Source organism: Pseudorca crassidens, chromosome 5, assembly GCF_039906515.1.
Source record: "Pseudorca crassidens isolate mPseCra1 chromosome 5, mPseCra1.hap1, whole genome shotgun sequence".
NCBI lineage: Eukaryota > Metazoa > Chordata > Mammalia > Artiodactyla > Delphinidae > Pseudorca > Pseudorca crassidens.
In genome coordinates this window covers 15,458,913-15,473,425 of record NC_090300.1, presented here as the reverse complement: position 1 = coordinate 15,473,425, position 14,513 = coordinate 15,458,913, and the positions used below count along the sequence as shown (strand labels likewise).

At 42.7% G+C, this 14,513-nt stretch overlaps 1 protein-coding gene across 1 annotated transcript in view; it reads right to left on the bottom strand.

Moving 5' to 3' along the window:
- Positions 1-763: 763 nt before the first annotated feature.
- LOC137225588 (collagen alpha-4(VI) chain-like) overlaps positions 764-14,513 on the bottom strand; it is a 65,945-nt gene continuing 52,195 nt past the window's right edge. Inside the window, exons 16-20 of the mRNA XM_067739783.1 lie at positions 12,764-12,860; positions 12,073-12,302; positions 5,830-5,973; positions 1,106-1,286; positions 764-887 (exon numbers count right to left, since the gene is read on the bottom strand). Of these exons, the coding sequence (XP_067595884.1) occupies positions 764-887; positions 1,106-1,286; positions 5,830-5,973; positions 12,073-12,302; positions 12,764-12,860 (776 nt within the window). The remainder of the gene's footprint in view (positions 888-1,105; positions 1,287-5,829; positions 5,974-12,072; positions 12,303-12,763; positions 12,861-14,513) is intronic.

The following is a 14,513-nucleotide window of genomic DNA, read 5'->3' as shown; positions in this document are numbered from 1 at the left end:
TGCACTGTTGGTGGGAATGTAAATTGATACAGCCACTATGGAGAACAGTATGGAGGTTCCTTAAAAAACTAAAATAGAATTACCATATGACCCAGCAATCCCACTACTAGGCATATACCCAGAGAAAGCCATAATTCCAAAAGACACATGCACCTCAATGTTCATTGCAGCACTGTTTACAATAGCCAAGACATGGAAGCAACCTGAATGTCCATCAACAGATGTATGGATAAAGAAGATGTGGTACATATATACAATGGAATATTACTCTGCCATATAAAGGAATGAAACTGGGTCATTGTTAGAGATGTGGATGGACCTAGAGACTGTCATACAGAGTGAGGTAAGTCAGAAAGAGAAAAACTAATATCGTATATTAACGTATATATGTGGAATCTAGAAAAATGATATGGATGAACCAGTTTGCAAGGCAGAAATAGAGACACAGATGTAGAGAACAAATGTATGGACACCAAGGGGGGAAAGTGGGGCGTGGGTGGTGGGGGGTTGGGATGAACTGGAAGGTTGGGATTGACATGTATACACTGATATGTATAAAATAGATAACTAATAAAACCTGCTGTAAAGCACAGGGAACTCCACTTCACTGTACAGTAGAAACTAACACAACATTGTAAAACAACTATATCCCAATTTTAAAAACAACTACAAAGCAGTCAATTCACACAATGATTAAACCCTTAAACAGCAGAGTGAGCCAAGCAGATGCCAAATCACTTCCAAACACATTTTAATTCTAGTTTTAGGCCACCAAGTGATGCATTGCATGAGATTTGATGTCACTTGACCTTTCTGTCTCAATACCTTCATCAGAAAAATGAATAACCCCGAAGCAATGCGTGATGATAATTAATGAACTGACAGATCTAAGAGAGAAATTTAAAACATGTGAAACTTCTTCCACTTGGCTGATGGGTTACTGTTGCCCTGGTGTCTGAAATAAACATCTAAAAAGCAGAGAGTTTTTCTAGAGCAAGAGATACGGAAGGGAAGAAAATGTCAAGTATTGTTGGGGGAGCATTTCTAACACTCTTTGAAGACAGGCAGAGAGTTAAAAAATCAGAACTGTTGGGCTCTACCTCACAGGCCTACAAGTCCTGTACTTGCCCAGCCTTGAGACTTAAGAAAGAGCCCAGAGTCAACAACAGAGACATCAATGGTTTCATGGATGGGGGAGCTTACATGTCTGATGCTCCAAGGTCCTGGAGCAACATCCCCACCTTGTGCGCTGAAGGTGAGCAGGACATGGCTGCAGTCTTCACTCCCTGGGGGAGGGGGAGGTTGCCAGTTATAGGGGGAGTTGACATCAGGTTGGCTCATCAGTTACCAGGGAAACTAGCAGAGGGGCATGCCTCTCACCACTCCTTTGATAAGCTATCATAGTGGAGATGTTCTGGTCTAAAGATTAGATCCATCACTAGCTGGGGCAGGGGCAAGTATGTAAGAAGGTCAGTCATGTGAGTAGGTGTAGGTGAAGCAGGCACTGGTCGAGCAGGGGATGTACAGAGAGCAAGAGAACAGCCATCTTGAGTGGCCTGATCATACAAAAACCAAAAGGAAATGTGTCAGCCCTGTACATGGCAGGGAATTCCAGGGTGAAAAGCCTTATGGTCTAAGGAGATGAATGAGCAGATATTATAAAAATGATGGGAAAGGGGCAAAAAGTGTGTACAGGAAGCCTATAGGATACAATGACTAATTATTTCTTGGAGGGATAATCAGAGAAGTTTTCACAGAGGCAATGAGTGCTGAGCTAGACTTTGACACAGATAATGGACCTGGTACATAGTAGATGCCTATTAAATATTTTTCAAATAAATGAATTAAAGCCATTACCCACAGGAATACCACCAAGGGCAAGAGCATGGATGGATGGAATATGGAATTTCCAGGAAACTACAAGTGATTTATTTAGTATTATTGCTCAAGTGAAAATCTGGAGGGAAAGAACAACTTCTATCATTGGTGAGGCTGGAGATGGATGCAAAGCCCAGATCTCTGAGGGCTTTCATGACATACTCAAGTTTTTTGAGTGTGTCCTGTTGGATTTGGTCAGCTGTGGAAATATGGAAACTGAATGCAAAAGGACATTTCAGGTGGAGGCACTGTGATGGGCATGGAGATGCACCACCCAGATCCCTCTTCAATGAAGGGCTCATTGTACCAGCTGCTGGTGACAGAGGAAGGGGGCAGGGCACAACCTTTAAAAGAATGATAGCCGTTGAGGATACAACATAAACTGGTTAGAACCAACTAGGTCCAAGATGGCAGATGAGTGACTTCTGCCAGACTTTGAGCCTCAGTATACGCTCATGGTAACACATCAACACACTACATGACACACCCAAAGGCACCATGACAGTTCCAAGGCTGACCATAAAAGGTCAAAAAGTGGATGGTGGCCCAATTCCTGGAAATCCCCACCCTTTCCCCAAAATAGCTGGAATACTCCTCCCACTCATTAGCCTATGAAATTACCCACCCCTATAAAAACTGAAAACCCCATAACCTGACGCCTCTCACCTCCTGAGATGGCCCACACTCTGTCTGTGGGTTGTGTATCTCCCTGAATAAATCTTTCACTTTACTATGGCTCACTCTTGGATTCTTTCCTGCAGAAAGCCAAGAACCCACACTTCACAGCTGTCCCAGGGACTCACCTGAGGCCCAGGACATGACTATCTTCTGGCGCCCCACTCTCTTTCCTGCAACACTGGGAGTGCTGTTGGCAGACAGCCTTCAGCTGGGCCCCTGCAGTGTCTGCCACAGCTGCAGAGCTGCCTCACCCATGAGCATGCCCTTCCTGGGGCAGCCCATATCCAATGGTCATGGGGGCAGGGGATACAGGCCCAACCATTCCACCTTGGGGCAACTGCTCTCTGTGGAGTTGGCCAGGCTGTCATGAGGATTGTCCTACATCACAGCCCAATTTCCCTGTTTCTCTCCCAGGCTTAGGGCCAGACAAGAATCCCCAGGGGTGAGGGTGGGGGAGCATCTGAGGCAAGGAAGGAAATTCCATCCTTCTGTCTCAGCCCACACTCCTTCCCTGTGGCTCTGACCTTTCAGGATTATCTTGTGGAAGCTAATGTTTGGGAACGAATGGAGTAAAGCAAAAGGAGCCCTAGTGTTAGGGTCAAAAGGAGTTCAAGACCGGATCCTATTATAGGTCTGGGTCAAGCCACTTCACCCCTCTGAGAATGGGAAGAACAAGAGGAAAAATTGGGAAGAATAAGACAAACATCCGAGATTTAGTGATGGAAGTGAGTAAATTCATGAGATAATATGGGAAAGTGCTTCATAAACTGTATATTCATCATTTCAATGAAAACTATCTAAAACATCTGATAATTGTTTCTTTCCCTTGGTCAGATTGTGTCTGTGCCTCAGGGTTTTTCAGGTAAACTTTCTGCGAGGGTCAGAGAAGCTCCATGGAAGGGTATACCACTGCCTTGTCAACGATGGGAGAACTGCAGTGGCCCCTGTAAGCACGCCAAGGATGGGAACAACCAATATCCTTGAATGTGTCCTCTTACTATTGAAGTTTTGCCTTTGCATCCCCAACCCCAGGACACAGGAAGGGCAGGGTAGAAGTGAGAAGTGGAAAATAGATCCCAGCTCAAATTACATCCCATCCTCAGGATGGATAAGCTTGGTCCCTTTATGCCCAGGCAGCTGAGGCCATGCTTAAAACAGAAATGCATACACACCTCGGCAGAAGAGCAGCTCTGCTGGGCTAAAGGGAACACCTGCTGTTTCTTTCCCATACATAGATGTTTTAGCCAAAATTGGTTACCATGTAGTATGTTAAGGAAGAAAAAAAAACAGTATCCTAGGCATTAGAAAAAACCTGGGTTATACCAAAATGGTTACCTTTGGGAGAAAAGATGATAGGTGATAGTTATTTCTTCCATGTACATTTCTGTGTTTTATGAATTTATTACCATAAACACACAGTTACCCTTTTGTGATCAGATAAAATAATTGTCATAACAATAGATTAAAATTCTCATGTTTCTATGATCAAGCTTGTTCCCACTCCATTTGTAGTGTCAATGGGCTTAAAGGAGGAACAAAGAAATTCTAGAAATCACAGCTTTCGTTACTAAACCAGGAACTTGCCAGAAAGCAAGCTCCACTCTGGATACCTAGGGGCAACCACAAGCTGCTGGTGATCTGTCATGGACCAGATGTTTGTGTCCCCCCAAAATTTGTATGTTGAAGCCCTAACCTCCAATGTGACTGTATTTGTACTTGGAGATATGGTCTTTAGGAGGTAATTAAGGTTAAATGAGGCCATAATGGTAGGGCCCTAATCCTATAGGATTAGTCTCCTTATAAGAAGAGTCAACAGACAATGACTTCTATCTGTGTCTCTGTTTCTCTCTCCACACAGGAAAGGCTATTTGAGGACATAGTGAGAAGGCAGTTGTCTGCAGCCAAGGAAGAGAGTTCTCACCAGGAACAAAATGGCCAACAGCTTGATCTAGAACCTGTAGTCTCCAGAACTGTGAGTAATAAATTTCTGTCCTTTAAGCCACCCAGTCTATGTATTTTGTCATGGCAGCCTGAGCTAATACATGAATGCTCCAGAGGCCCCGCACAAGGCACCCTCAATACCTGGTAGCTCTAGAATTCAATGTAGTTCAGTTCTGCCCTGAAGCTGAATCCAAGTTCAGAGGCCTGGAGAACTGAACTGTGAGCCAGAAGCTCTTGCAAAATTACAATCATCCTCACTATCTATTGGGTTGGCCAAGAAGTTCGTTCAGGCTTTTCCAGACGATGTTATGGAAAAACCCAAACGAATTTTTTGGCCAAGGCGATATTGCAAAATATTTTATCCAGGGTGAACCTAGACCCTTAGTTCCATATATGTATTGACAAGATCAGCCTGAATTGTTGAATCACCAAGTCTTGGAGGATAAGAGTCATTGTAGTTGATGTCAAAGGATCCATCCCATAGCAAACTCACTGCTGTTTCCTCTCCATCAACTGTTACTTCACAAAGTATAACACAAATCACAGTGAGTGGTATCATACATGGTCTCACACCAAGTGATTTAATCTAGAATGCCTTTATTTTTACACTAGGTAGTAAGGATGAACTTCACATTAGATGTCCCCTTTTTTAGACCCCTACTTGACTAATGCTTCCATGTTCTCTTTCTTTTTTTCTTTTTTTTTTTTGCAGTATGTGGACCTCTTACTGTTGTGGCCTCTCCCGTTGTGGAGCACAGGCTCTGGACGCGCAGGCTCAGTGGCCATGGCTCATGGGCCCAGCCGCTCCATGGCATGTGGGATCTTCCCGGACTGGGGCACGAACCCGTGTCCCCTGCATCAGCAAGCGGACTCTCAACCACTGTGCCATCAGGGAAGCCCTTCCATGTTCTCTTAATGATAAAAAAGGAAATCAAGTTTCAACTCATTTCCAAATTAGGTTTTACTTACAATGTCAAGAAAATTTCCTTTTTGCTATAATGCCAAGAAAATTTTTAGGTAAGGTCAAGTTCAAGTTTCTTTTTCATTCAGTTTTAAATCATTGAAATAACTTCCAGGAAAGTTTTGGTTCATTTTCGAAACTACTAGAATGCAGTATTTTACAAGTCATCTGGCCAAGCTCTCGCTGGCAGGAAAAACTTCACAGGGTGAGGAATCCTACTTCTGAGGTTGTGGCATGGGCTTCATTGCTTATGAGTTGAGTGGCACTGTCTCAGGAAAGTTAATCTCCATTTCATGAATTATTAAAACAGAGGCAGAAGCACTGACACTCTGCCTGCCTGTATAGGGGAGTTGGAACACACCGAGGCTCACATTCTCCCTTGCTCTCGAATCGGTTGGCATTGCCCCTGCAGCCGCTATACCAGAACTGTCGGCAAGCCTGTCCCTTTTCATTATAGGACCATTTCAGGACATAATCCTGGCACTCACTTTCCATTGGATCCAGGGAACAAGGACCTGCAAGAAAATGAATGCAGAGAGAGCTGAATTTCCTGCATGAGCATGACAGAAAAGAAGCAATGGTTTGGCGTTCCAGACCTAAAAATGAATCCTAACCTCACCAAAAACTGGCTCTGTGACCTTCAGCAAGTAACTTACCCTCTCTGAGCCTCAATTTCCTCCATCATAAAAGCAATATTAAAAAAAAAAAGCTACATCACAAGTTTGTTGTAAGGTGTCACAAAACACACATGAAAGGGGCAATACAGTTAGAGCTATTATTTTGCACAGTGTCTAGTATATGGCACATACACCAGACAATGTGTAATGAATGAATGAATGAAACAATAAAGCTTTCCTCAATAAAATGCTAGCAAAAACCAAAACAGCACATTAAAATCACCATATACCATGATCAAGTGGGATTTCTCCCTGGGATACAAGGACGGTTCAACATACACAAATCAATAAACATGATCACCACATTAACAGAATGAAGGATAAAAATCATATGATCATCTCAATAGATGAAGAAAAGGCATTTGACAAAATTCCAGAGAACTACTCACTTGCTTATTATGCTAATTTCCTCTTTTTTTCAAACTGTCTCAATCCCTTGCCTAATCCCCAAATGTTCCAGCCTTCTAATGGTCTAAGCAAATCCAGCTAATTTATTACTGTACCCTGACACTAGCCCAAGAAGTTAAGCTATCTATTAAAAGAAAAGCATGATGTTCCTGGAAAATAGCATTGAATAAACAAGTTACAACAAGAGCAAGATCTGGAATGCCTATTTTAAATTGTAAATCAGACATGAATTTATCCAGGTCTATAACCTCTGCCTTCTGTGGAGAACAGATTTCCTTGGGCACACTCTATATCGGAGAAAAATATTCTTGTCTTGGGTCGGCCCTACAGCACAGAATGATGATATCTTCCAAATAGTTTTCCCTGGGCCTTCTAAGCACTCCCAAATAAAGAGGATATTGTCTTCAGAAAGCAATTCATGGTCCATTCGCAGGAAGTTGCCTACCCATATCCCATTAGTATAATCAGCACAGACCAGTTTTCTTGAAGGGTTGACCAGATGTGCTAGACCTCAGAGAATGAGATACATTCATGGGAATTGTCTTCTGCCTTGAACAAGCACATCAGAACTGGCCTGTTTCATGACTCCATGGAGGGTGTAAGACAGCAAGCAGTGAGAGCCCAGGAGAAGAAGCCAGAGCAAACGCTTCTCCAAAACCTTGGTGGGAGTAGGGGGGTGTCAACAGAAAAACACTTCAGTGGTGACCTTTTGACTCTACTCTGTATGTTCAACAAATGGATTTAGGGCTCAGCAATCAGCTGGCACCAACCTCTACCATTACAAACTGATTCCAAATGGACAAGCCAAGGACTAGTTTAAACAAAGCACTCACTTTTCCTAGTGACACTTTATGGCTTTGGTCTTTAGAAGCCCCACCCTTGCCTTTAGTCTGGGAGATAATCAAACAGGGGTTGCTTCTTCTAGATTATACTTCTTAGGGCCGCACTGTCCAGTAGAACTTACTGCCATGAGGGAAATGTTCTATATCTGCCCTGTCCAATACAGTAGCCACTGCTCATGTGGCTGCTGGGCATTTGAAATGTGGCTACTGCAGCCAAGGAACTAAATTTTTCATTTGATACCATTTCAAATTATTGAAATGGAAATAGCCAGTGTGGTGCAGCTATAGGTGAGTAAATCCTTACTGCTTTGAACTAATTATCTCTAAGGTGTTCTTTGTAACCTAACACTCAGGAAGCCTCAGACTCAATTTTTTTATCAGTATGATATGGTATCAGGGGACATTTCACCCACACAGTTATTGATAGCTTCCAATTTTACATTTGGTGTTATTTTTACCATGAGTAGTAACTTTTGCCTTTTCAGAAGAACGCTGAAGCAGGGTCAGTTTTACTGAAACAAGTCCACGGAATCCAGGAAGGAAGGAAAGAAAAGGGGGGAGAGAGAGAAGAGAGCTGGAAAGGTATGGAGAGCAGCGACAGGGAAACTGCTGTTTTACCGAGGCCACTTCTCTCTCCTGATGTACGTCTTATAACATAACCCTATCGGGAGGAGAAAACCACAAAATAGATCTGTGCACTCTGGAAATTACACTGAAATTGAAAATATATCAAGATCAGCCTGGCTGCTGGAAAGAGAGAGGACATTCATTTAATTCTTCACTAACAGATGCAGCAAAATGTGCCAGAGCTCCAGCAGAACTTGGCCTGAGATGCAAGGGCACGGGGTGGCTGGGGGAGCTCAACACTACTTGGGGCCAGAGAGGGCTCCCAGTCTGGGTAACACTGGCCTGAGCAGTAAAAGATGAGCAGATATGGTCCAGATGGGCACTGTGGAGAGGATGCAGAGACAGGCTGGTGAGGGGAACAATGGTATGGGGACATGGGGTAAATACCAGGGTAGAAAGGCTACTGCAATAGCATGAAAAGTGTATGCAGGTCAGTGGCGGCCAGTGAGACCCTCAGGACCACGCAGAAGCCCTCGTGCTCTACCCAGGCACCCAACCATGATCTCATGACAATGGGGGAACCACAGAAGAAGAGAAATCACATGGCCAGATCTGAATTTTAGAAAAAATAATATGGTCTTCAGAATGCAATTGGGAAAAGGACAAACTGGAAGAAACAAGACCAGTTAGAAGACACTGCAATTACATTTGAGGTGGATGGCAGGGTATGAAGAGGGAAGATGTGGAGAAGGGGATGGGTCCGAGGGATGCTGAGGAGGGCGCCACGCCAAGATCTTGTTCGCAGTTGGGGGTGCAGGTGGGGAGCAGAGAACAACTAGTGATGTGTGGGCTTGGCTTTCCATTTCTGGGCCAGTGTGGTTCCTTCCAGTAAAGGAATAAAAGGAGAGAAGTTTCCATGGGAAAGTCAAGGCCAGTCTGCTTAATTGGGTTTGAGATGACAGTGGGCATGTCCAATGATGTAGTCTGGAGGATAGTTGAACATTCTGGTCTGCAGCTCTGGAGAGAGTTAAAGGTGGAAGACATGGATTTCGAGTTGTTTATACAGAGGGGATAGTTGAAGTCACAGTAGGAAAAGTTGTCTGGTAGTGTGTGTAGACGGCTTTGAGACAGGACCTAGGGAAGGCATTACGGATTTACCATGAAATTAATGAAGCCTAAGCTTCAGGGCCCCTTATGTGCATATACCTCTTCTAAATAAATATTTACTTTCATCCTTAATTTCAATGATTTTGTATTCTTTTTCTTACAGAGGGCCCCCTAAGTTGTATAAACTTCAGGCTCCATAAAAGCTGGATCCCCCTATGAGGATGGACCTGGGGAGAGGAGCTCACAAAGATGGGCTGGTCAGAAGTGGAAGAAAAGATAATGATGTTGTCTCTGAAATGCAAGTTGAAACTACAGTGAGGTACCACCTCACACTGGTCAGAATGGCCATCATTAAAAAGTCTACAAATAACAAATCCTGGAGAGGGTGTGGAGAAAAGGGAACCCTCCTACACTGGTAATGGGAATGGAAATTGATGCAGCCACTATGGAGAACAGTATGGAGGTTCCCCAAAAAACTAAAAATAGAGTTGCCATTTGATTCTGCAATCCCACTCCTGGGCATATATCTGGGCAAAAATATAATTCAAAGAGATACATGCACCCCAATGTTCATAGCAGCACTATTCAGAATAGCCAAGACATGGAAGCAACCTAAATGTCCATCAACAGATGAATGGATAAAGAAGATGTGGTACATATATACAATGGAATGCTACCCAGCCAAAAAAAAGAATGAAATAATGCCATTTGCAGCAATGTGGATGGACCTAGAGATTATCATGCTAAGTGAAGTCAGTCAGACAAAGACAAATACCACATGATATCACTTATATGTGGAATCTAAAATATGACACAAATGAACTTATCTACAAAAGAGAAACAGACTCACAGATGTACAGAACAGACTTGTGGTTGCCAAGGCTGGGTGTGGGGTGTGGGAGAAGGATGGATTGTGAGCTTGGGGTTAGTAGATGCAAACTATTATATATAGAATGGATAAACAACAAGATCCTACTGTATAGCACAGGGAACTATATTCAATATCCTGTGATAAATCATAATGGAAAAGAATATGAAAAAGAATATATATATATACACATTGTATATATATATATACACATTGTTTTTCATATTCTTTTCCATCATGGTGTGTATATATACACATTCTTTGTGTATGTATAAGTGTGTGTGTGTGTGTGTGTGTGTGTGTGTGTGTGTGTGTGTGTGTGTATTGGGTTGGCCAGAAAGTTCGTTCAGGTTTTCCATAAGCTGTTTTGGAAAATCCGAATGAACTTTTTAGCCAACCCTATATATATATACATATAACTGAGTCACATTGCTGTACAGCAGAAATTAACAGAACATTGTAAATCAACTATACTTCAATAAAATAAATAAAAAATAAATTTTAAAAAGGATGTTGTCTCTGAAGCCGAGATAGAAGGGAGCTTGAAGAGGAAGGCCGTGGGCAACAGTGGCCCAGGCCCGAGGCACTCCAGTCAGCGAGGTCTGACAGAGCTCTGTGGTCCTTCTTGGCATTCAGTACACCCTTGAAGACAAGAGACAGCTCCTTCCTCTGACTGGAGGGCAGGGAGGAAGGCTGTGGGCAACACAGGGAGTTGCAGGAGCTTGCCCTTGGCTACCTTTATTTGTGAAAAACAAAGTGCTAGAGGAGGAGACGTGAGGAGGTGGTGAAGGCTGAGGATGGCTTCGGGATGCAACCAGAGAGGGAGCCGGCCAGAACCAAGGAGCAGAGCACATGGGAAATGCTGGAAACCTTCAAGCCCCCTTGAGTATGATTGGATTCGACCACCTGGAAGCTCTCTTCCATCCCACTGGCCTTGATTTGGAGGGAAAAGATTCCTTCAGGCCGTGCTTCTCACTCTCCGTTGCTCAGTGGAATCACTGGGTCAGTCAGTCCCACACTCGGAGATTCTGATTGAATTGGTCTGGGATGAGATCTGGGCATTGAGAATGTTTAAAGATTCCCAGATGATTCTAATTTACAGCCAAAGTAATCCTTAGTATACTTGGCATACATTATATACCAAAAACATAACAGTCAACAAGACAAGTTTTTCTGTGTTTAATGTTTAGCCTAAGGAAGTGAAATGTTACTGTCCCTGCTGGGAGTGCCTATTCCTGTGTCTGTCTGGTTTTTTTTCTTTCCTTCAGATATGTGGTTGCTTTGGAATCTAAGAGATAGGACATATCAGCATCTTAACAGCTAACTTGTATGTTTACTGTGTGGCAAGCATAAGAATTATCAAGTTTTATTCTCAAAACAACCCCATGAGGTAGGCAGTCACATAATCCCCACTTTACAGATCAGAAAACTGAGCCACAGAGAGATTAAAATTGCTGTTCCATAGCCACCTAGATAAGAGCACGAGAGAGAGAACCATATAAGCACATCCAAAAACCTCTGGGTGGTGACCTCCCATTTAATCTAAGCAGGACTGACCACGCCACTCACTAGAAAGTTTCTCAGCTATCTTTTCCCTACCTTTTAGAAACTTCAGCATCAAATGCCGCCATATCTCTTTCTAATGTGTTTACTGTTTGGCTTAATTTGCTGATCACACATAAGAGGTGGCAATGGCATTGGCTGTAATCCAAAATCTATGCTACAGTTGTTTTAGATGGATCCAAAATGTTCCTTAAACTTGGTCAGAACACGCGTGGCCACTCACAGATGAAGGAGCCTTCTACAAGCTAGAGCATTTTCCCTCAAGGTCAGAAGTGTGTTCACCACTTCTACAATAGGGCATTGCTTCTCCACAAGGAAGTACAGACACTGCATGGGGTGAGACTCTGTAACACTCCCTGAGACAGCTTCCATTAGCTCCAGTTTTACACTCAGATAAAAGTCAGTCTTTGTATGTTTCCTTAAACTAGTTTCTTTAGCAGCATACATGAATCTGCATTTGCAAGGAAAGCTTGTAAAAAGCCAAAGTCTGCATGCTAACACAGCGCACAGGAATTTTTTTTTATGCTAAAGATTTTAAAAAGTAAATACAACCCAAGAAGCAAGGAGTAGTTGGGTTTTTACCAAAGGCAGTGCCTAAATTTCTTTCTTTTCCTGTTTCTTTTGGTTTTGTGTGCTTTTCTTGTTCATTTTCTTCAGCATCATAGCCACTCTTTTCATAGTTTTTGAGTGCTTCTTGCTGAGTGAAAGATGTCATCGTGGCTTTTCTATTCTCCTCTAGAAAAGAGCCTGTTGCTTCGAGTGTTTCCAAATCATCAGCAAGGACACATTTGCCAAACTGGCGCTTGGGCAACCTGCATGGAAACAAAAAAACATGAGAATGAGGGGGCGAGTCCTACCTGGTGCCACTGGGCACGGGAGCTTCAGGCTTGGGTATTTCCTGATGACTTCGTTACCACATCACCTAGCTGTTTTCCTAGGTTTGCAGAGGTGTTGGGACAGGTATCAGAATAATATGTTTAGCATTATCAACTTTACTGCTGGGATATGGGTTTAGAGGATAGGTAATGCAGTGGAATCGAAAATAGTTACTGTTTGCTCTTATACACTTACGTGATCTTTGAATTTTTTTATTGGCCCTGTATTACTCTTAATATTGAAAAATAAGAAAAGAAAAACAAAACCATATCAGAGTTGTCGAACACAGGAGCATCTGGGTCCCAATGGTTGGAGTCAAGTCAAGGATTGGCTTGCCTGTGACCTAAGGGAGACAGTTCCCTGCAGGGGACAGAGCCCAGCCCTGCCCTCAGCCTACCTCTTGACAGACAGGATGGGTTGCAGCAAGGTGTCCCCTCGGCTCGGGCCTCCACACTCTTCAATGAGCTCTGGGGGTGGATACTGGTTTGATCCACCTAAAAATAAAATAAAATATCAAATCAAATCAAATAAAGTATAAAATAATATGAAACTCAACAGTAAAATGAAGTGAAAAAATGAAGTAAAATAAAGCATAAAGACCATTAAGACGTAAAACTTAAGACACAAAATAAAATCAAGTAAAGCATAAAATAAAGTAAAATACACAATAAAACAAAATAAAGAGTAACAAGATAAAATACAAAATCAAAAAGAATCCATTGACATAAAATCAAAAAGATGTAAAATCAAACAGCATAAAATAAAAACAAAAGCAAATAAAATACAAGCAAAATAAGAGAATAAAATGCATCCTATTGTATAATCAATATAAAATAAAATAACATAAAAGACTAGAACAATGTGAAATACAACCTAATGTAATAAAACATAAAAAATAAAGTGAAATTAAAACAGACTAAAAAACTAATCCTTTAGCCACCATCTCCCTCAAAGAAGCACTAGGCCGTCAGCCATCTATTACAATTCTCCCCTCCATCTTTTGCAAAGGTAAGGAATCTAAATTTCAGGGTGGTCCACTGACCTTTCTAGATTCACACAGCTCATTCGTGGCAAAGCTTGGACTAGAACCAATTCATTAACGTCCATACCTCTCAAATTACGGAAGCACAAATGCTATGTCTCTACTTCTAAGATGTCCATCAGACTCCCTTTATTCCTTCACTGACAAATGGACAAATGTTCCTCAAGGATCCCAACAGGGTTGTCACACCCGCTTACAAACTGAGAAACTAATGTGTCCCAGCAAGGAGGGCAAGTAGGCCTCCCATGTCACAAGGAGGCACCCTGCACATGAGTTGCTGTGGACTATGCACAGCTGGATAAAGCCCAAGACAAACTCCTGTAAATATGACCAGGATAATACCCACCCCCAATCCTAACCATCTCCATCATCATGCTAGGGATACAGATTTGGCACCAGTTGCCCATGAACTTGGTTCAGCTGGAAGTGAGGCTACTAGAACAGGATGCAGGGAAGAATTTTGGCCAAGCTTCACTGTCACCGTGCCCTTCACTGGTGGCTTCATCTAGCCAACCTGAGGTGGGAGACCCCGGACTTCTGTCTTGTCTCCCTCACTTCCTGGCAAGTCCCTGAAGACCCTTGCTACCCAAGTGTGGTAATCAGCATCAACCAGGAGCCTGTTAAAAATGCAGACTCACCACTTTGCTGCAGCAGAAATTAAACACAACATCATAAATCAACTGCACTTCAATAAAATTTTTTTAAATGCAGACTCTCAGGCCCCAGCTCAGACCCATTGAGTCAGAATCCAAATTTTAACTAGATCCCCAGGAAATGCATGTGCATGTTAAAATCTGAGAAACACTGTTCTATAGCACTAGATTCTGAATCACTGGATACAGCAATAACAGTAACAATGTCTTATGTGTATACAGCAGTGGTGCTTTCATGCAGGTATTTGAACGTAGGCTTCACAAATAGAGAAGAGACTGTAATCCTCATTCTGGTAAATGAGAAAATCAAAAGGTTCGGTGGAAACCTGAGGCCTCCCAGCCACCAGACAAGAAACCAACGCTAGGCTTTGCACAGTGTCAGGGCAACATAGCTCAGGGTTTTCAGGAAGTGGTGTGCTCCCTGGGGGCTCCCTCAGAGAATTCGGGGCTGC